General features: G+C 31.8%; 1 protein-coding gene across 2 annotated transcripts; it reads right to left on the bottom strand.

Annotated features, from left to right (window-relative positions):
- Window positions 1–14,948: 14,948 nt before the first annotated feature.
- Window positions 14,949–22,135, bottom strand: LOC123694835 (heterogeneous nuclear ribonucleoprotein F-like). 2 transcript variants are annotated; one of them, XM_045640428.1, is made up of 8 exons: window positions 21,861–22,135; window positions 21,640–21,768; window positions 21,170–21,334; window positions 20,370–20,508; window positions 17,635–17,795; window positions 16,910–17,016; window positions 16,209–16,316; window positions 14,949–15,742 (listed from the first exon to the last, which is right to left on the bottom strand). In XM_045640428.1, the coding sequence occupies exons 1-8, from the start codon at window positions 21,976–21,978 to the stop codon at window positions 15,626–15,628; spliced, it is 1,044 nt and encodes a 347-aa protein (XP_045496384.1). In that variant the 5' UTR covers window positions 21,979–22,135; the 3' UTR covers window positions 14,949–15,625. The 2 variants fall into 2 exon arrangements, with proteins under 2 accessions (XP_045496384.1, XP_045496383.1); XM_045640427.1 differs by having other exon boundaries at window positions 17,629–17,795.
- Between the last annotated feature and the right edge of the window lie 287 nt (window positions 22,136–22,422).

Below are 22,422 nucleotides of genomic sequence, written 5' to 3' on the forward strand. Positions count from 1 at the left end.
AAAATTATACCTACTTTTAATCTTTACTCTATATCTCGTTTCCAATATCTACAAATCGTGTTATTTTATTCCTAATTAATTAATTACAACGCGATTGCCGTGAAATATTTACCATATTTATGATTTTATGAATAAAACAGCGTTTTGTCATTTATATTTATTCATATATACTAGTTATGATGCCATTTGCATAAAGTTTAGATAATTGCTTTGTTGTGACTGAATCTAAAACGTGTATATTTTAAATTATTACTTAGGTAGTTATGTTAAATTTGTTGCCACTCGCATCAGTTTTTTTTTTTTTTTTGTTGACGTGAAGTTTTTTTTGCAGCTAGTAATAGTAAGTATGAACTTTTTGGCCAAAAAATAGTAAGTATAATCACTACATCACTACCTTATCACTACATAGTATAAAACAAAGTCGCTTTCTCTGCCCCTATGTCCCTTTGTCTGCTTAAATCTTTAAAACTACGCGGATTTTGATGCGGTTTTTTTTTATAGATAGAGTGATTCAAGAGGAAGGTTTATTATTAGGTATATAATTTATTAGGTTTTAGACAAAGCGGGCGGTAAGCTAGTAGTATAATATTTATCATATTCATACTATGGAAGGATTTTTTTAATCGACCATAATGCTTACATAGTAACTATTTAGTACTTATCTATGATAAACCCACCAAATACCTACTTAAACAATCTCTTAAAAAAGTCTGTATACTTATTTAAGTCATAAAATTATCGTCTGAATTGAAAAAATAACTAATAAGCAGAGTATCTTACTATGAGTATTTTACTATCAAGTATCTTACTTTAAAATAACATCCTTGTTTTACTGTAATCGTAAATCGTGTTACGCGCCAACTTCAAATACCTACGCGCTATTTCTGTATTACTTTTAATAATAATTACTTGTTAACGTCACTCGTATCCTGTGAGATGTTTACTGTGCCTCCATGCATATTAACTAATGACGCCTAATTTGTTGAAAGATTTATTACATCATCTTTAAGTATAGTAACACTAACACCATAGTATTTTATGGTCTGAGGTAACACTATAAGTTTATTATCTGTGACTTCTATGTAGCTAATGTCCTGCAACTTTTTCATAGAGCTCGTCTTAAAACCAATTTAAGTGTCGTACTTTTCTATAATAATACGTCAACTAAATAACCAAATAAATACTGTAAGTAGGTAGTAATCATTAGTTTTAGGGGTTAATTTTTCAAAATGCAATTGACTCTACAATTTTCAAATCAGTTGAGTAAGTAACCTTGAAATTTGAATAACATTTATCACATTAAGTAATTATAATATTAGTTTTGTTGAAAAGTTTAGAAGCTATTAACTAGTATAATACTTTTTATTATATATTAATTTTGTATTATTAAAGTCTCTTTCAACCTGTGTTGGTCCACTGTTGGACGTAGGTCTCACCTATGGCACGCCACTTACCTATCTATGTCATTTCGGATAATAATTTTCTTAATTTAGAATGTTTTTTCTAGTAGGGAAAGATTCTGCATTACAACTTGTAATATCGGACTTTCTTAATGAAATAATAGTAGTTCAGGATACATCGCCCATTTTTGCAAGTGACTACTATCAAGCTGATTTTCCGTTTGTAGCTTTATTTTGATGAGACACCGAATAATTTCGTGTACGAAACTCTCGATTGTGGTAGCTAACAGAGATAACAAGGATAAAATTTTTTGATTTGATGGTTCTCAAATATTTATTACGCAATTTATAGGACAATATGTCTGGTGAATTATATAAACATTAACTAAGTGAAAACAAAAAAATCTGCTTGTTAGTAATCATTTATGATGACCTCGTTATCGATACACTTTGGAAAGGGGGACTCTTTGAACAAACCATAGATTTTGTAGGACAAATATTTTTTCGAATAATTTAGGTAATTATCTTGAGATTGAACAAAAAAAAATTCAGTTAGTAATAAAAATTTGAGAATCATCAAATCAAAATTTTTTATCCTTGTTATCTCTGTTAGCTACCACAATCGAGACTTTCGTTCACGAAATTATTGGGCGGCTCATCAAAATAAAGCTACAAACGGAAAATTAGCTTGATAGTAGTCACTTGCAAAAATGGGCGATGTATCCTGAACTATAGACTTTCTTAATAGTTGAATAAATAAATATTTTTACGATTATTTTACTATTCATGTGTTTTGTGTATAAGACAATTTTAAAAATTACAATTTCAAAAGTTTCTGTAAATTAATACCAAAGTATTTTTGTAGGTATAATAATGATGGTATGGTTTCTCATTTCTGCGACATTATCCATCCTTACCTTCTAAAACCTTGCATTCCTAAAACACGTTTTATATTATGCAGTTGTTAACATATTTGAATATTTTATTGCAAAAATGGAAATGGGCGGAGTCTCATGATACACGTAAATAACGAGATTTACCTATATGCTTATTTATTTAATTATACATTAGATGTATGGAATGATCCAGCCCCTTTTAACCGACTTTAATAAATAATGTTTTATGTACTTTCAGAGTTTCAGGTAAATACTACCTACATGATAGGTAATTTTAAAGAAAACACCACGCATTTTTCTATTTGCCTATACAAAAGTTCTCTATTTTTTTTATATATATGTATATAGACAAGTAATACCTATCAGCTGTCCCCTAAAAATTTTGCGTGATGGGATCATCAGAATGTAAAGGTTCAATAAGTTTAATAGGTATGTGCAAGTTTTTTCCTATTTCATCATGTGGAATTCATTTGGAATGCACTTTTAAATGGTGATTGTAAGATGCAACGGATGCAATACGGAAAATTTACAAGATTTTTCGATGAGTATTTTTTTTAATCAATCAAATTTTACTTTTATTCCACATCTTTATTGTCCATGAATAATATTAAATTGTTGTTCTGTTTTACTTGAAGATGATGTCAACGAAATACCTACCTATTATATAAATCAAAGATTTTAATCTTAATCGGTATATCCTTTTCAAAATTCAGTAATTTAAAAACCCATTAATAAAATCAATATTAATAATTATTAGGGATGCGCCGAATACCGAATACATATTCGGTATTCGGCATATTCGGCATCTTTTTCACTATTCGTATTCGGCCGAATTATTCGGTTTAGGTGCCGAATATATTCGGTATGAGTATTTCTACTTTCTTGGCTATAGAACTAAATAAATAACTTCATATTATGAATGATTTATGTCATACTATACACAAGTCAAAGAAATCCTATGAAGAATGTTTGAACCTAAGGTATACAGGGTGTAATCGTTAAGTGTGCACAGGCGATTATTCCGTAACTATAACAGATATCAAAAAACCTTAAACTGATATTGAAAGTACTATACCTAATGAGTAAAATAACAATAATATTTTTTAAAAATAAAACGAGAAATATCCAAAAATGTTACATGAAACGCTCCCATACATTGTCCCATACAATGTTCGAGACGACATGCTCGATTTGGAATACCATTGTATTCCATATCGAGCTCTATTTACAGTCTCTAAATGAACTTTCATTAAAATTTGCGAAATAATTATAGCACAAAATCAAATAACAAAGCAAAACCTTTCTTATTAAATGTTTGAAATAGTCATATCTATATACATATAATAAAATCGTAGGAAAGTCAAAACTGTACATTGAATATTTTTTTAAAAGAATACATAATCCATGATCTATAATCGATATAGAAGCCAAAAACATAGTTTTTAGAATTTTTGTCTGTTTGTCTGTTTGTCGGTTTGTCTGTTTGTCTGTTTGTCTGTATATTTGTCCGAGCTAATCTCGAAAAGTACCGCATAGATTGACTTCAAATTTTGCATGAATATTACTAACAGGTCGGGTGAGGCTTTTATATACACATTATCATGCTATCACCTCCGGGGGAGGAGCTGTGAACCTTTATTTTTCTAACGTGTTCCGTGTATTACACAGCGTACAATCTAAAGACTCATGTTTAAATGTTGTTTTTGGGTAAGCCACGCTATTATCTAGCTTTACACTATAAAAACTACGTCATTTACGTAATTTTGGCAGAGAAACAGTTTAATGAATCTTAGTAGTATAAAGACAAATTTGAAACAGCGCCATCTATGAGACTTCATTAAAATCAAATCAATTTACATGTTTAACGCTTCTTGCAACTTTATAATTAAAAATTAAATAATAATATGATGTTGGTGGGGTTTTTAATTGTACTTATTTATTTAACTTTTTAACCCATGTCTTCCCAGAGTCCACTTCAGGTGCTTATATTTTATGTGAATACACTAAATAAAATTTTACAAGTGAGGGTAGATGTTTATTATTTGATGTCAAACAAGACACTATTAACAGTTAATTGTGACATTTTAAAAAATCCTTCTTGCGTTCCCACAAAAGGTAAGTTGTAGCTTTTATATTTATTCTTTATTAATTAATTATATAGTTAGACTCATGTTTTTAATTAGAATTGAAGTTACGACAAAATAAGAAAATGATGAAATTTTATTTTTATGTATAACTTTTACAAGACTATATTAAACGCCCAAAGAAGGTCACTTTAGTTCTTGATAGAATTTTATTTGCTATTAGCTTTTTAATAAAATTAGGTAAAGTAATCTTTTCATTTTTTTTATTTACAGATTCAATGTTCATAAAAATTAACGATTTGCATGAGGATGTAGTAGAAATAAATATCCTGGCGCGTGGTCAATTGTTGACTAAAGTTAATTTCCAACGTATGGTACAATCATTGGAAGAATCTTGGGTAATTTTAGAGGATATTTTTCGGGAATGAGAAAAGGGGCAGCCAACCACGTATCAGCGTGCGTGCGTGAGAATCTACCTACGTTTTAGTACCAAAAAAATGTTATTTTGAAACGTAAATATTGCACTCACAACAGCTACTGTACAAGTATGATTTTTAATCGTGCTTTACTGTCATCTGATTGTTTTATTATCGTTATGGCTATCGCGGTACAGATCGTACTGGGATCAGAGTACATATTATTTATCAATTGGTGTGGTAATATACGTACCACACCAAGTAAAATATTTACAATCATACCAAATGGATTAACACGGTAGTACATAAGGCGGTCTTATCGCTTACTAGCGATCTCTTCCAGACTGCCCAAGGTAAGAGATAAAGAATTATACTCATGATCCAGCAATTTTCAACCGAAAAAGAAGTTTTTCTGTAATTGGTAGTTGTTTCATTTATTTATTTTAAATACCTAATTTTACTTTTATATTTGCCCATTTGCATTACATTCAGCTCCCATAAAACTTATAAAAATTTTATGTTTATTTCTGTCTAATATAAATACTCTTTTTTAGATATAAATAACAAAAACAACTTTTTTATTAAAATTTAGTACCTTGGGAAGATATTATCTATGTGTTAATAGAACAATACATAAAGGAAATTATGTTACGATTTTATACAATGAAAATATGTAAAAAAATATAAGCAGGTGTAATTATTAAATTGATCCCGAACCCAAAACTGTAGTTAATTTTTTTTGTCATTTAGTGTTTAAAATTCATGTCAATTGGTTCATTAATAAAAAAAATTATGATCATTTAAATAATCACGGCGAACATTTGCTAAGGCATTCATGTACAAAGTGTAATCGTTCAGTGTGCACAGGCGATATTTTTTTTGTAAGTATTACAGATAACAAAAAACTTTAAACTGATATCGAAAGTACTTAACCTAATAATGGCCGTAATCATTTTTTTTAAATAAATCGAAAAATATCAAAAAAAATATCTTTAAACCCTCCCATACATTAAGTACATAATATGAAATATGAATATCCTATATACATTTAATATGAAAGATTTTAGCTTTCTTTTTCTTTTTTTGGTTGTCTGCTTTAATTACTTCGCAAGTTTGAAGTGGCATTTTCCACGCTTTTTCCGGACATTTTCACGCATTTTCCGGATATTTTCCGGGCATTTTCGGGGAAATCCCTCACGCATTTTCCGGGGATTTTCCAGGCATTTTCCACGCCTTTTCCGGACCATTTCACGCATTTTCCGGATATTTTCCAGATATTTTCCAGGAATTTTCCAGGCATTTTCCAGACATTTTCCTGATTTTCCTGACATTTTCCGGATATTTTCCGGGTATTTCCCGGACATTTTCACACATTTTCCGGGGGATTTTCCAGATATTTTACAGGCATTTTCCGGATATCCCCGGAAAATGCCCCAGATTTCCGGAAAGTACGTAAGTTTTTTAGCTTAGATTAGTAATAAATTCTATTAACCATTCTATGAATTGTTTATGGTAGTACGTGTTTACTAAATAATTGTATGTAAAGTAGTAACTACTATGCAGTCGCTATTCCACGCGGACGAAGTCGCGGGCACAGCTAGTTTCATACTAAATGTATGGGAGCGTATCATGTAACATTTTTGGATATTTCTCGTTTTATTTTTAAAAAGTTATAATTGTCATTTTACTCATTAGGTATAGTACTTTCAATATGAGTTAAAAGTTTTTTGAATCTGTAATAGTTATGGAATAATCGCCTGTGCTCACTTAACGATTACACCCTGTATATAAAATAAAACGATCATTACATTTCAAACCAACGTTTATTTTGTAAATTTACATCAACATAATTTAATCATGTTTATTATTAGAACTTCGGTATTCGGTTATTCGGTGAAACCACTATTCGGCGCATCTCTAATAATTATAATCAACACATATTTATGCTATTAAATTTTCTTCAGACAATCTTAACTAGTTTTATATATTGTTTACCGCATTCTAACAGGTTTAATAATCGACTAATTTATTAAATAGATATTTATCCATACAATCTGCAAATAACATGAATGGATGATCGTTGTGGGCCACAAGTTCACAGCAAAATAAAATTAATCACCACTATAATAACTATAAACAAGTAAGTTGTTCCTTAGAAAAATTAATTAACAGCTTATAATACAGACTGCTAATAATATCAATCAATCAGCCGTGAAAATACAAAGGAGTTGGACAAAACAACTGTTTACGTCTGACGCCACTACTTGGAGATACTTTGACGAAAATCACTCGCAAGTATAAAAGTGTGTATGGAATAATCGCATTTATTGTCACATAGATAATATCTATTTTGCAGTGTAAGGATTGATTCGTATCTGTAGTAGGTTGCGTAGTGTTCAGCGCAAGACAGCGCCATAGCGACGAGCCGTTTGGCGCCAAAATCGGTCGCCATATTGTTGTCACATTCATATGATGTCACACAATAAAATAATTCGCCTCCGACTGTTTAATTTGTAATGCGCATATTAAAAATGTATACTTGAATTAAATGTTTTTTATCTGTTTATTTTGGGGTATTATAAAACTGAGATATCTTATATTAGGTATGTGTTATGTGAACATGCAAGTTAAGACTTAAGTATTTTGTGATTGTTTAGAAAAGTCATCTTATTATTTTTTATGGTCTTGAATGAAGTCTGCAACGAGATTTTTTATTAAAAGTACAGTAACAAATTTTTATTTAGTAGACTGTTGTTAAAAAACTTAAAACGAATTTAAATTTTAAACCCATAAAAAGTCTCTACATCAGTAAGTATATTATTTAATAACACGCTCTACGATAATGAAAACTAGTATAGTATACTTAATAATATTATCTGTGATTAAACTTATAATAAGTAATTACTGTTACAAATGAACAATAGTTTTTATTAACATTTATCCATAACTTTTTTACAACGTCCGTCGCCAGGCATCCCGCATAATTCCCCCAAGACAAAGAAATCGGAATCAATATGAGCTGCTCCCTAATTTATATAAAAGTGCCCGACTATGCATTGCTAACATTCAAAACATTTGGACAACTGTGCGTGGCCACGAAACCGACATAAATAATTATGCTCTGCATATTTTCAAGATACTGATTACTTATGCAGTTAGGGTTACATGTTTTAGTTAATATCTACGGATTATACTTACAATAAAAGGCAGAAGATACTTATTTTAAAGGTTTTAAATCCATCGTTTTATTTTCTGGTTATAAATTTCTAAAAGTGTTAGGTCAAGGTAAGATCGCTAAAACTTTGCATATAGATAAACTTCCTATCTCATCACATACATCACGACGACCCGGACCCAAAAATCAAGGCATTATTCGTTATTTAATTATTAAATTATATGCGATGCATTTTATTGAATTTATATTTCATCGTATTAAGTACAGTACAACGCAGGTGAAAAACTGAACCCTATCTTAAAAAATATAAGGTACAGAAAAATGATTTATCTTCTTATACACGCAATTCAACACGCAAAATTAATATCTTAATTTATTTCAAATCGCTAGTTTAGTGGAGTCCCGTGTTGCCGCAGGGACGACGCCGCGGCGACGGATCATGCTGATGCCGCCGTGTTTACACATTCATAATATAACGGATATATTGTGATTCATTCAGTTTGTATTATCGGTAAACGTATAATTTGGTATGTAAGTATGTCTTTCAGGTATTGAATTTTAGTAGGATAGATGACGAGGTATGTGTACACCTATACGCGTTGATTCAGGTTGCAAGCGAGATGTGTGCAGATGCCTAATAATTTATGATGTAATTTATATTCTATTGTTTTTATTTTTTATAATAAAGCATTGGTTTTTAACATTAAAAAAAATAAAAATGTAAGATATAATTATGATTAACTTTCAATATGTACTTGCATACCTAATTCAATGTTTATTATTGAGTCTTACAAACTACAAAATAATTGACCAAAATTACCAGCAGACGTCAAAAGAAAAAATAAACACAAAATATAGATAATAAATAAAAAAGCGACACGTGTTTATGAAGGGTGCAACGCGCCAGGCCGCCGGGAGCCGGTCCGTGGGCGTAACAATACAGATAAACAAAACTTCACTTGTATCTATTAGCTGGAAAAATATAGACTAATTTATAAATTTTTTTTAGAAGCTGTGATGGTTCTAGGACATACTACACATATAGTGGTGTGGTAGCAATGTGGTAGCCATTGTAGGTATTAGAGTTTTGACCCTTAGGCACAGATTAGATACTAGCTTTAGGGTCTCGTTAGGATTATATCCATTTTTTTTTACATAACAATTTTATTATCTATTCCAAATTAGAATTTGATAATGTAGCAATGGTTTTTCTCCTTCGAGGAAAACAAACACGGGCAGTCGAATCCAAAGGTTTGAAAACATCTTAGGGTAGCCCTATTATTTTTTGTAATAAAATTATTAGCCTGTTAATTATAACATAAGCTAACTGCCAAGTTGCCTCAAAATCGACACAGCTGCATCAAAATCGACACAGCTGCATCAGCAATTTTTTCAAGTAGTAGTAGTTTTTTAAAGTGAAACTTTTATTACATCGTCTCAAACTTTTTGGTCTGTGTAGCGCATGTCGCGTGACGCACGATACGTACGATAATTATCGTACAAATACGATAATTTTTAGTTAAATGTCTATAGTGTGAAAAAAAGTTTCACTTTTACCGTGGTTTCATAAAACCACACAACATTTTTTTTAAATAGGTATCTTATTTCGTCATATGAAAAACAATGTAAATATTTATGAAAGATACGAAAAAGGCGTACATAAAACCTTTTCGGTCAACCCAAACAGACAATATAATTTTATTTTGCGTTATGGTACTAGGCGCCAATAAATACTAGGCGTCTATTGGTCGTAGGTGCGTTGGCGCCAAAAGTCATTTGGAATGACCCATAACCTTATCTACCACTATTTTTAACTTTAATCAACATACCTAGTTTTATGAATGAGTCGCCTTATATGATTGTATTGTATCAGAGGTCATAAAATATATATGTGTATAAAAACCTCGAATATATTTTAGTAAATATCAATTTAGTATTGCTATAATAATTATATTTTATTAGTGGGATTATAAAGTTTGTTGTTTATAACAATTTATTAAAAATATACGCACATAGCGCCATCTAGTCGCGAGCGGAAATAACTTTTAAAATACGAATAATTTACATATAGACGATTGAGAGACAATTTTTGCATACTGAATATATCTGGGTAATATGTTATGATGTGTGGTGAATTGTACACATGCAATAGATAGCATAAAAAAGAGGTAGATGAGGAAATATAGAGTGGAAAGATTTTGAAATCTGACTCTACGTAAAGCTGTATTTTTTTAATTATTCTTAAAACACTTCTAACACTATTTATCTTTTGAATTACGTTACTAATAAAGCCTATAGCCAAAATAAAGGCTTATTTTGTTATGTTTTATATTTAAAAGTAAAACCAATCAGACGAAAACATATTTTTTCTCACATAACTGAATTACATATAGGTATAGAGCCTAGAGGTAAGAGGCTAGAGCCATGTAAACAAAGTAAATTGATTAATGCAATATGTACGTCGTATAGTGATAACAGACGTCGCTATGTTAATTTCTTTGCGGAACTTCTTTGTGAAGCGATTCTATTATCATCTTATTGTAGTCTGAGTACAACTTTATAGTATTGTAGATACTTAGGTACAAAAGATAGCTTTTAAAAAGAAGAACTGAAAATTCTACTACCTGACCACCTGCTTCTTTTTGTTATACGAGTATTTTTTCTATATATCTTGCATGTCATAATATATTTCCTTTATATTGTAATACTGTGCCTAAGCCCTAAAGAATGACCTTAGGCATATTAGATTTTACTCCTTAGGAACTACCTACTAATTTAAAATTCTCGTTACTGTAAACACACTTCCATAATCTAAAGGAAACTTTTCTTTGACTTTTAACTAGATAAAAAACATAGTTACATCCAAAAATACATGAAGTATGAAGTCCACAGGCACCTAGAGTGGGATAAGACGGCGCCTAGTGTCGGTGCCGGCAAGGCGCCGCAAGAGGCGAGCGGCGCCCTGCCGTCCGCGTGGACGGAAATAAGCGATAGACGTTCATATGTTATTCGTTATATTGTACATTGTGTATTGATAAAATGTGTGTAAAATGTAATACATAATATTATATAGAGACAAAATAAAATGATAGGAATAGAGTAGGTGTAGGTGTTTTTGGAAACGTCCGTTCAGGTCATTAAAATTATTAATCTTGCACGTAATTAGGTATAGTACCCATAGAAATCTAAATAACATGAACAAGACACTAATAGTACCTAATTACAGTAATTAGAAAGATATGTTTTTCATGAACGTTAGTACGCATAAGACGTAGTTGATGTCAATTTTATGAGTTAGGTAGAGATTTATATTGAATAATTTAAATTATTAAATGCACACAAATGCAATAATATATATAAAAATATATATATAAATATATAATAAATAAATAGATTTATTAAAGCATAACTAGGTAACTACGCAAATAATGAAATAATTTACTGATTCCCTGAATTTTTTTTAAATAGATATCTAATGTAAGTAGTATTATTTCTTACGCTATAGCTATAAAAATCAAACGCATCAACAGTTGCCGTTTTTTTTTACTTAGGTAAGTAGGTACCTACTTAAGTAGTTATATTTATTTTTTACATTTAGCGATTTCCGCATCCGATTACATCATTAAATAATCAAATCATCATTAAATAATCATCAGCCCTACAGCAGACAAAGTATTGCCATTATTTTGCACAAGCAGTGAAACAATAGATCGCTATCTCCCGTCACTTGCCCCACACCCCCGAGGACCCCACTAATGATTGCCCATGATTTATTCGAGAGCTCATTTTTATTGCCGCCCGATTTCTGGCGTCGAGATGACAGCAAGGTGTTTGTTTGCCGACATGTTTCGAGACTAAAGTTCGTTATTGAAACAATACAAGCTTCATACAAGTTCGTCACATATAAGTAGATATTATAATAAGTAAACTTATACCCACGTACATGCTTATATCAACCATATATTATAACTTATATGGTTAATGTGTATTTACTAGATTCGCTCATCACCTATTGTTATCGTTTATTTTTGTGTATCTAACTATTTAAAAGTTACATATATGGGCTTCCAGTCCTTCCACGTAAGTATCGGTTTTTAAGGTATTACTAAAAGTTTTATGAGATTCGCTCATTCAAGTGTTCACTGTTATTGTTTATTTTTGTATAGGTATTCAAATTTACGAAATTCTAGAGTAATATTTATATTAGTATCGGACGCGACACCTATCGTAATACCGTAGTTCTATGGTCAGAAACAGATACATTGCAACTTTATCGTAGTTTCCCTGTCAAAATAAAATATGTATATGCGATACAAAAAAATGTCTATCTATCATTCATATATAAAGCTGAAGAGTTTGTTTGTTTGAACGCGCTAATCTCAGGAACTATTGATCCGATTAGAAAAATTCTTTCGGAGTTAGATAGCCCATTTATAGAGGAAGGCTACAGGCTATATAATTATCATCACGCTAAGACCAACAGGAGCGTAGCAATGCGGGTGAAACCGCGGAGCACAGCTAGTTGAATATATTTTTCAGTTTATCAATGTTACCTTATAACGGTCGAAGGCGGCCTATTCAAAGTATTCGAGCTCTATCTCTATGTTCATCCGATGTAAACGGTGAATACAAGTTTTCGTTTACACTAAAAGATCACCAAAGATTTCTCTTGTTCTAGCTCTGGCTCAGTGTTCGTTTGATGTAAATCCACTCTAACAGGTAGGTACAATGCGAATTTTTCAATAACTTCTAAATGCCTGCACTGGTTTTTGATGATGTGCATTTAGGTGCGATACGATAGACGTCGATCCAATATTTTTTTCTTAAAAAAACTGTCGTTTTTACATTACACGTAGTACATAACTTAACTCAATAGCTATATAACTTAACTCAATAGTATTAAAGGAACATTAAAACAATATCTTAGCACACATGAAGGCATTTTGAACAGAGCAATAACACGTGTTGACGCGGCAAGCACAGTCCGGCACAGACTAAATGAGTTTGTGACTTTTGCCTCTGACTCGTGTTACAAAGAGTGTAGTAGCGATGTCCTTTCTAGTACGTAGTGCATAGTAACTCAATGCGTTTTTACAACCTTCTTGAACACTTAAAAACTGCAGTTAATATAGGGTATATAAATAAAACAAAACATATTATAGTAAATAATGCTTTATTCCAAAATCTTCGAGGGACATCGTACAACCCACAGGCGTTAATTCCAAATTAAGTACACAGTGGATTACAAAATACAGAAAGTAAAAAGAGGTAGATTATATTTAGTTAGTTTATTTCACGAGTTTTGAAAAACATTACACAAAAATTTATACAAAAAAACTTAACTATTTTGAAGTAATTACGAATATCCAGTATTTTTTCTTTAAAATTACTTCCACTTTAGATTTTATTGTTAACTAGCTTCCGCCCGCGCGGAAAAATTAAGATGTTTTTTTTCTACGTATTTTTCCAGGATAAAAAGTCTCCTATTTTATGCCTAGGATAATAAGGTATAATTACACCAAGTTTCATCGAAATCGAACCGTTAGTTTTTACGTGATGCCTAAACATACAGACAGACAAAAATTTTTTTAATCACATATTTGGGTTTTGTATCGATCCAGTAACACCCCCTGCTACTTATTTTTTCAATATTTTCAATGTACAGAATTGACTCTTCTACAGATTTATTATATTATGTATCTAGATAACATGGCCCCTTACAACATTTATAATAACCACTACTACATTGTAACTTTCTATTAGGGAAATATCATAGAAGTGAAAGAGATAGGGCACTGCTAAAATTAACTGAAGCCTTATATACAATTGTACATAATATTATATAATTATGATAAATGATTATTCAATAAACAATACCCACAATATCAGAAATTACTTCAAAACAATTATAATTTCACAAACATGAAAATAATGTAGTTATTTACTAGTAAGGCCGGTTGCAGAGCTTCACCGACCATCAGTGCGTACGTCAGTCGCGCTTGTCATATGTATGGAAATTCGTAAAACCGTTCATAGCTAGACCGACCATACGCACGCTTTTTTTGCTACGCACTGCGTACGAGGACCGTCGGTTGAGTGACGCGTTATGGAAACAATTATTATTTAAGCTATTGCATAGCTTCTATCGCAGGCCTTGAGCGCGGGGACCGAATCGAGAAATTCCGTAACGAAAAAACCTCACGCTCCCCACTCCGACGGGCGGAGGTGTGGCTTGAAGGCATAGCATGCAATAGCTTTACCGCGGCAGTCCCCGAGTGACACACGTCGTTTTTTTTTTTCATTTTATTTCATTTTTTTTTTCAAACAAATGAACGCGTTCAGTGCTGTACCGACCGGTGCACTGACTACCCGCATACGTGTATCGTCGTTGTGATTTTGAACATGAACATCGATACCAGGTCCCATCAGTTTACTGATACGCAGAGGCCAGAGCACTGAATGATACAAACGGACGGTCGGTCAGTGCGTATCATCGTCCCTGACGATACGCATTTACCATTTTATCTGACAGATAGCTATTCAGAACTTGTCGTCAGGGCCGATGGTACGCACTGACGGTCGGTGAAGCTCTGTAACCGGCCTAAAACTGTGAAAAATCTTAAAAATATTAATACCATTCGGTTTCATTCTATTATTCATACTACATTAAGTATATAAAATATTTAATTTTTTATATAATGTTTTTCAAAACCTCTCCAAAGAAACATTATGGCAGTTGAACAAAAAAAAAACTGTAAAAATATATTTCCAATGAAATTAAATCCAGAACCAACATAATATTGTACTTTCATGATATTTAATGAAATACAATATAAAATCAACTAAAACTAAAATTTATTACTTTGACAAACAAACTGGTAGGTACATGTTAAATAAATGCAAAAGTTTTTTTTTTCGACAAATTTAAAAATAAATCCGTTTGCCTCATTTAAATGTATGTAATCATTTATGCATAATATATAATTGTTTAAGGCAAAAAATACCTTTTTTATCATCAGAAATGGTCCAGCCGTTTACCATCTATTTAAACATACTAACAAAAAAAACTTTCGCATTCACATCATCAACGTGGGTAAACATATAAACACATTATTTCATTGTACCTTACTACATATATGTATTTGAATTTATATAAAATTTAATTTACTATCGTTTGTCAAAGCGACATTTCAACGAGTATATTTTTGACCAGTTTCACGACTTGCTGACAAAGTTTTTCATAGCTTACACATTTAAGATAAAATGGAAAATGTATAGAAATAACGTTAGCAACATTGGCCCAACAAATGGTCGATGTTTGCCGCCATTGCCAACTACAATGACGCCGATCATAGACATTTAGGCCCTCCCCACTATCTAATGTTTAGATTTTATAGACATTATTTGAATTTCAATTAATGATAAACATGTTACTAACAAAAATGAGTCTTTATAGTTGCTCGAATAAATCAATGAATAATTAAAAAATAAAAAATATTATTACTATCGCGATTGCCTCTACTCGGCCAACGCTGCCCATTGTGAAGAAGGCCCATTACACATTTTTTTCTATTTTCCATTTTATCTGACAGATAGCTATTCAGAACTTATCCAGCAGGTGTGAAACCGGGTGTTATTATTACATGTGTATTTATCAGTAGGCTCGGAAGTTTCTGTTGGATTTGAAAGCTCCGCCGCCGCCGGTTGGCGAAGAGTTGAGAAATAGCTCGATGTACCTGTGCTCCATGTTGTTTTTGTCCCGTCGCATTGCCTATAAATAAAATATTAATAAAAAGCGTGTGTGCCGAGAACACGTGTCAGAAGTGAAACTTCTTTTGCAAAAGTCAAAGATATCAAAATCTTCGCATTACTACGCGACGTGACGGTATTGATATAATTTCATAATGCACTTTAAAAAATAATTAAAATATCACTTTGATTGATCAGACCTTATCAAATATTTTTTATTAGACTCGAAATTTTGGTCATGGAGTTCAATACCCGACCGTTTCACTGACAAATTTTCTTTATCTATAAATCAGCCTTCTAATTGATGTACCTATATCAAAATATAATGGAAACTACACAACTCAAAAATAACTAAAAGGTTTGTAATGATTTTTGGCACATTGGATTTTTCTGTGTAGATTTAGACAATAACTGTAAAAAATTTGACCTTTCACAAAGTAAAGTGTTAACCTAAATAAATAATAATAATGAATATAAATGAAATGTACCCGCATAGCATCATCATGGCATTCAAACTCCACGTCTGCTTCGCCGGACGGCCGTCCGCTGTTGTCGTACAGGATTGTAATATTCACGGGACGAATTGGTTTGAAGAACTGCACAAAATTGTGTTAAATTATGTATTCGATAAATCAGAAATATTATACATACGTCTTAAGAATAAGGGCGCCATATTTTGACGTTATAGTTGTGAAAAAATACAAATTAACAAGCAAAGTTAAACAAAAAACGTTCAAATTTAATTTGATGTAAAAGTAAGGTAAAATATTTTATTAGTATGTTACAAAACATTTGTGTCTTTATGATTGTAATGATTTTTCAAAAAACTACTGCACCAATTTCAAAAAGTCTACAAAAAAAATTCTTGAGTTACATTCGTTTTAATCCCGCGTCAGCTCGGGCGGAGCCAGTAAGAGCGGCTAGTGATAGAATAAACTTTTTTTTTTTCGAAATACAAACGCAATCTATACTAATACATATTATAACGCTAAAGAGTTTATTTGTTTGTTTGAACGCGCTAATCTTAGGAACTACTGGTCCGATTTGAAAAATTCTTTCGGTGTTAGATAGCCCATTTATCGAGGAAGGCTATAGGCTATAATATCATCACGCAGACCAACTGGAGCGAAGCACTGCGGGTAAAACAGCGAGGCACAGGCACATAGGTATAAAATCTCATATATCTTACATAAGCAATATCCTGCGGGGTGGCCTTAAACGGCAGTCCCCTCATGTGTACACAGTGCATGCCGCTGTTGCGTCGCATGCCACCACGGGCCGCGCTGAATCCTGCACCTATACACAAAAGAAAATATTAATGAATCATGTGGTTAAATGTGATTAAGAGTAAAATATTAAGTAAATCTTAGATGAAATACATAGAAATTAATATATTAGAGGATGTATCTATAAAAAAATTAACGTAAAGTATGGTAAAATCTTAATGGAGTAATTTTGGTAAATCAAAAATGTGTTATAAAGCATTTTGCTACACATTTTACTTCAAAATATAGATTAACAATCTGTTTATCCTCATGCTATATATTCTATTATGATTATAATTAATATAAAATAATCAATAAATCTCAGTACTTATATCATATGCAACTTTCATCCATGTTTTTACCTTTTTTTTAAGTCAAATTTCTTTGGTCTCGTTGAGAGTAAAATTTCAAGGTCACGTCATGGCAAATACCGTCATGTAGTAAGGCGACCATTTTGGTATCTTTGAATCTTGCTAAAGAAGTTTCACTTCTGACACGTGTGCTCGGCACACACGCTCTTTTTTTAATTACTTAATTTATATAAATTTTTAAAGAATGGATAAATCTCTCTCTAATCTATATCATCAGGATAAATCTATCTCTCTTTAATTATTTTCTAATAGATAAAAAAAAATTCACAAACCCTCACCCCTCCCAAAGGAGCTCCTGCCCCTTGCCCCGAAGCGTCCCGCGAACCGATCGTTCCGGTCGTACGGGGTGGGGCGAGCCCCCCGCGGGCGGGCCCCGCCGTCCCCGCGGGACGCGTACGCTCGCACCTCGTCCGGGGAACTTAGGAACACTTCTATGTACCTGTAATTGTTTAAATACGTGGTCAACATATGATTTTTTTTTATATAAAATAGTGTCTGTAAGGATTTGGTAAAGGTATTTTATAAGTTTTAAGGAATGTACTGGAAGTTTGAGCCGCGTATGCACCTCGGAGAATTTAGGAATACTAGAAGTATTCCTAAATTCTCTTTGTATTATAATGTACCTATAATAATTTGTACCTATAATGGTTTTTGTATTGAAAATGGTGGTCAAAAGTCTTGGTACTGGAAATGGTATGGTATCTTGGACATTTAGGTATAGTATGAAAGTTTTGGTTGGGATGTTTTAAGGTATGTATGTGGATAGTGACAATAAACCTCGTTTAGCTTAGGAACACTTCTATGTACCTGTAGTAGTGTCAAAACATGATTTTTTGATAAAAGAGTCTGGAAAAGGTACGAAAAATATAGATCCGATATAGGATTTGGAAAAGGTATGTTTAGAAATGTCAATTTGGAAGTTTTACAGCATGTAGATAGAGTTAGAAGTCGCGGAAGGCGCGTACGTGACAAAGATGTGAGTAGTCGTTATATTAAACAACGTATATGGAAAGTGTACAGAAAATGGTTTATGTTTAAGCATTATGGTTTTGGTGGGTAAGATATATGGGAAATATCTTGAAAGGGTAATATAATTTCTTGCCAAGGAATGTAATATGGAAATATGGATAGTGTTTGGAAATATTAACCTTTTTGAATAATACAAGAAATTATGTCAATAGTGAATATTAAATTTGATAAAAATTGAAAGAGTAAGCACGGATTGTATAAAAAAGTAGTGATTTAACATAAATGAGCACTATGTATGATATGTGTGTAATACGTTCTTCGTTAATATTTTGGACACATTGAAACATGATAAGTCCCTCATCGAATCGAATCTTTGGACGTATCGGTAAAAAAATAGCGTAAATCAAAGAAAAAAGGAATATACGCTTCCTACGAACTACGTTATTTTTGATTTGGAAATTTTTTTATAAAAATTTACGTCAAATATTGTACCAAAATGTAAAATAGTGTGTATCATGAAGGGAAAGAATAAAAATAACCGCCACAAAAAAAAAGAATGACATTTTTTTTTTCAACACCCAAAACAATTGTTCCATTTTTGAAATACCACAGATAACGCAAAACTTTTCCCGCCTCTTCGTCTTCCCTCTTCAGTTTCCCGCCGCTCCCCCACGTCCCACCTCCCACCTCCCCGCTCCCCTCGCCTGACAACTCAACATCCAATCACGTGTGCATTTCACAAACGCGACCATAGATAATAAAACTTTGTGATCACGTTGTGACGAAAAAAAAATTATGTTTGTGAATTCGCAGTTATTATAACTTAAAAATAACATGCACTTTTAATAATTCAAGATATTTTATGGTTATAGAACATTCTAGAGTAGTAAACTAGTATGCAGTTTAAAAAGTAAGATTTAAAACCAAATAATAAAATCAAAACTTATTAAAATTATTAAATAATCTCTGGTTACTAACCAAATTATAATACTTTAACGCCGTTAGTACACCGACGCATTCGAGTTAGACGCGTAAGGCAGGATTTCGCAGACACAGACATTACACAGACGCATTGCGAAAAAGTTGCGAAAACATTGCTGTGTACTAACGTTCCGCAGATATTTCGCTACGCAGTAGTTTCGCAGAGATTCGCTGCCGCACGCGAATGCGTAGGTGTACTAACGGTGTAACATACTAATATATTTTATATCAATATAAGGATCCTAAAATCATCAGACTACTTATAGCTAAGCTATAAATAGGTTAAGTACCAAAATAAAACGGTAATAAATATTGATATAATTTTAGGAAATATTCCTTATCAAGAAGCATGCCATTTTAATTTGAACTCTAACAAAATAACAGTAAAAAACAAAATGTATTCACAACATGATCACAAGTTTCGGTCAGCGTTTCTGAAGTGCAATATTAAGCCCTTATTTAACTATAATTATCCCAAAAGTTATCTTATTGTAGTCTCAATAAGGTGGAATTTATGATTTATAGATTATGTCATAAATATGTACTGTATAATTTTCAGTTTTTATTTTTTATTTTTATAATTTTTCTATAAATCATATACATCCAAAATGAAGAGGTCCCTTATCCCTCTACACCAAATAACTGAATATTCTTTGCGGATATTAGGAAATGTTGTTCATCTAGTCACGTCTACACCTTTATTGAATGAAATTTATCAAAAACTAATATTAAAAAATACTATTTAGGAGTGCCTCTTAAATGGATAACCTGTGCCCATCATATGCTCTATTCCTAACAAAAAATAAATAAATGTTACTTAATGTTTAAATTAAAAGAAATAATTAATTGATGTGTTAAAAACTATACATAGATAACATACTTTATAAACTAATTCATGGTGAAACCTCTACACAACCAATATCCGAAATACATCTCATTTCAAACCAAAAAATAACAAAAAAAAAAAAATTTTTTTTTTCAAAAAATCTCATCAAAATCAGCCAAGAGGTTTCACACAACGACAGAACCAAATATCCGCAAAGCCGATACAAATTCCCCCCACCTGTGTCCTATTTTCTCCCTGTCCCTGCTGAGAGCGTCTTGCGCGCCCGTTTTGTCAACGAAGTATACATACGCCTCTCCCGAGGCCCGCCCCGTGTGGTCCGATAGCAAGTGCACCCCCTCGGGGGCCACTTCCAGCCCTGCCCGCCCGATAAATACAGTGTTTTGAATGTACCCATATGCGGAGCCAGAATAACTATTCTATTTTTTAGGGATATGATAACTGACACTATTTATTATTTCTATCTATATGCATTTGGTATTTAGTATTATAGTAATCAAATGTTTTATAAATATAAAATTTTAAAGAATAGAATATTCAATCACATGGCGCAATTTAAATCTGAAGGAAGATGCAATCGAATCCAGCCCTGTGATCTAATTTATTAGATTCTTTAAAAATTTATATTTCAAACTATTGAGGATGTTCAGTTTAAAACTAAGCTATTGTAAGTGTTATGAAAATGAAATAAAATGTGATATTTATCTATTTTATTTTCATGGAAATTAAGAGATTTTTTTCAGTTACTGTAGCCTTATTGCTATTGAATACAGTACAACGTGTGGTAGTTATTTTGGCTCAAATTAAAATTGCATAATAATAGACCTATATGGTTTGAATAAAATCAATAACATGAACAATATATAATTTAAAACTTAAATCTGTTATATTGTTACAATGAACACAAAAATGCAGTGAAAATATTTATAAATCTAACTTTCTTTTTTTTGATATTGCATTTCCACTATTGTCATATTTTAAAAAAATATTACAAGTACAGATAAAATACAAAAACTTACCATCAAAGAATTGAATAATTTCCTCTTTAGAACAACCAAAGGGCAAACCCCTGAGCTTGACGACACCCATATCATCATTAACATTGGGAAGTGATTCAAAACCATTCTCCGTCTGTTTCATAGCATTCAGCGCCCACTCCATGTCTTGGTGGTCAGTGGAGAAGACTGAAAGAAAATAAAATTATCTAATAAACAATTAACTATTGCTACAAAGCATCATTTACTGTGACATGTAATTCTTTTAAATACCTACTATGTAGTTAAAAATGTCAATATTTAAGTAACAATTCAAATTGATTGTAGTTGTAGAAGTGTAGTTTTAGAATATACTACAACTCAAAATAATTATCATTACTTGTAAGCATTGAAACCATGTTGAATTCTATGTTATATAACAGGAATACAATTGCATTTATCACAACTATCTGGATCTATGTAGGTAACTTAATTAGATTAAAGTGAAATCTAACCTTCAATGTATCTCTTGCCCATGTTTTCTTTGTCTTTCTTTAATGCTTCTTCTACGTCTGCTTGGCTTACAACCTCTACGAAACATTCTCCAGAGGGTCGGCCGGGTCGCACTTCGGTTAGATGAACGCCTGTACATAATTCAAGTCTTAGGGTCAGAGAGAAGTTCTATAAAAATGTTTTATGTTTTGGGTATTCAGAATTAAATTATAAATAGAAATACCTTCTTTATTATTCAAAACGTTGACGCCACTCAAAAAATCGAGAACATCTTCAACGGTAGTGGAGAAAGGCAAACCACGCAGTTTGATAATGTGGCCTCCATCGCCCGAACCCAACATTATGACGGTTATTAGAAATGTATATCACAGTAAATTAAGTTCTCAGTAGTGTTTAAAGGAATTCACAAAGTTTGTATCCAACTAGGATGTACTAGGTATAACTTTCACATTAAAAATAGACGCAGGACGCTTCGATTTCTTTTGCGGCGTCGTTCTCTTGACTTGACGTTTTATTTTATTTTTGCACTTCACAGAGTGTATACCACACACTGCACAGACATACAAAGAATAACAATAAAATTCTATACTTTATGAATTATAGAAAAGGTGTATATTTTAGCAGTATATTGTTTAGGATCGCAATTTTTCAACCTTTTTAACATATTTAACAATCTCTCACGATCCATAATAATAATTAAATCCATTTATGTAGTATTTAGTTAACATTACAGTGTTTTTTAGGTATTATACGTTCTCTGTTTAGCCCACAAGGTATTTATGTAA

Source organism: Colias croceus, chromosome 10 (genome assembly GCF_905220415.1).
Source record: "Colias croceus chromosome 10, ilColCroc2.1".
Classification (NCBI taxonomy): domain Eukaryota; kingdom Metazoa; phylum Arthropoda; class Insecta; order Lepidoptera; family Pieridae; genus Colias; species Colias croceus.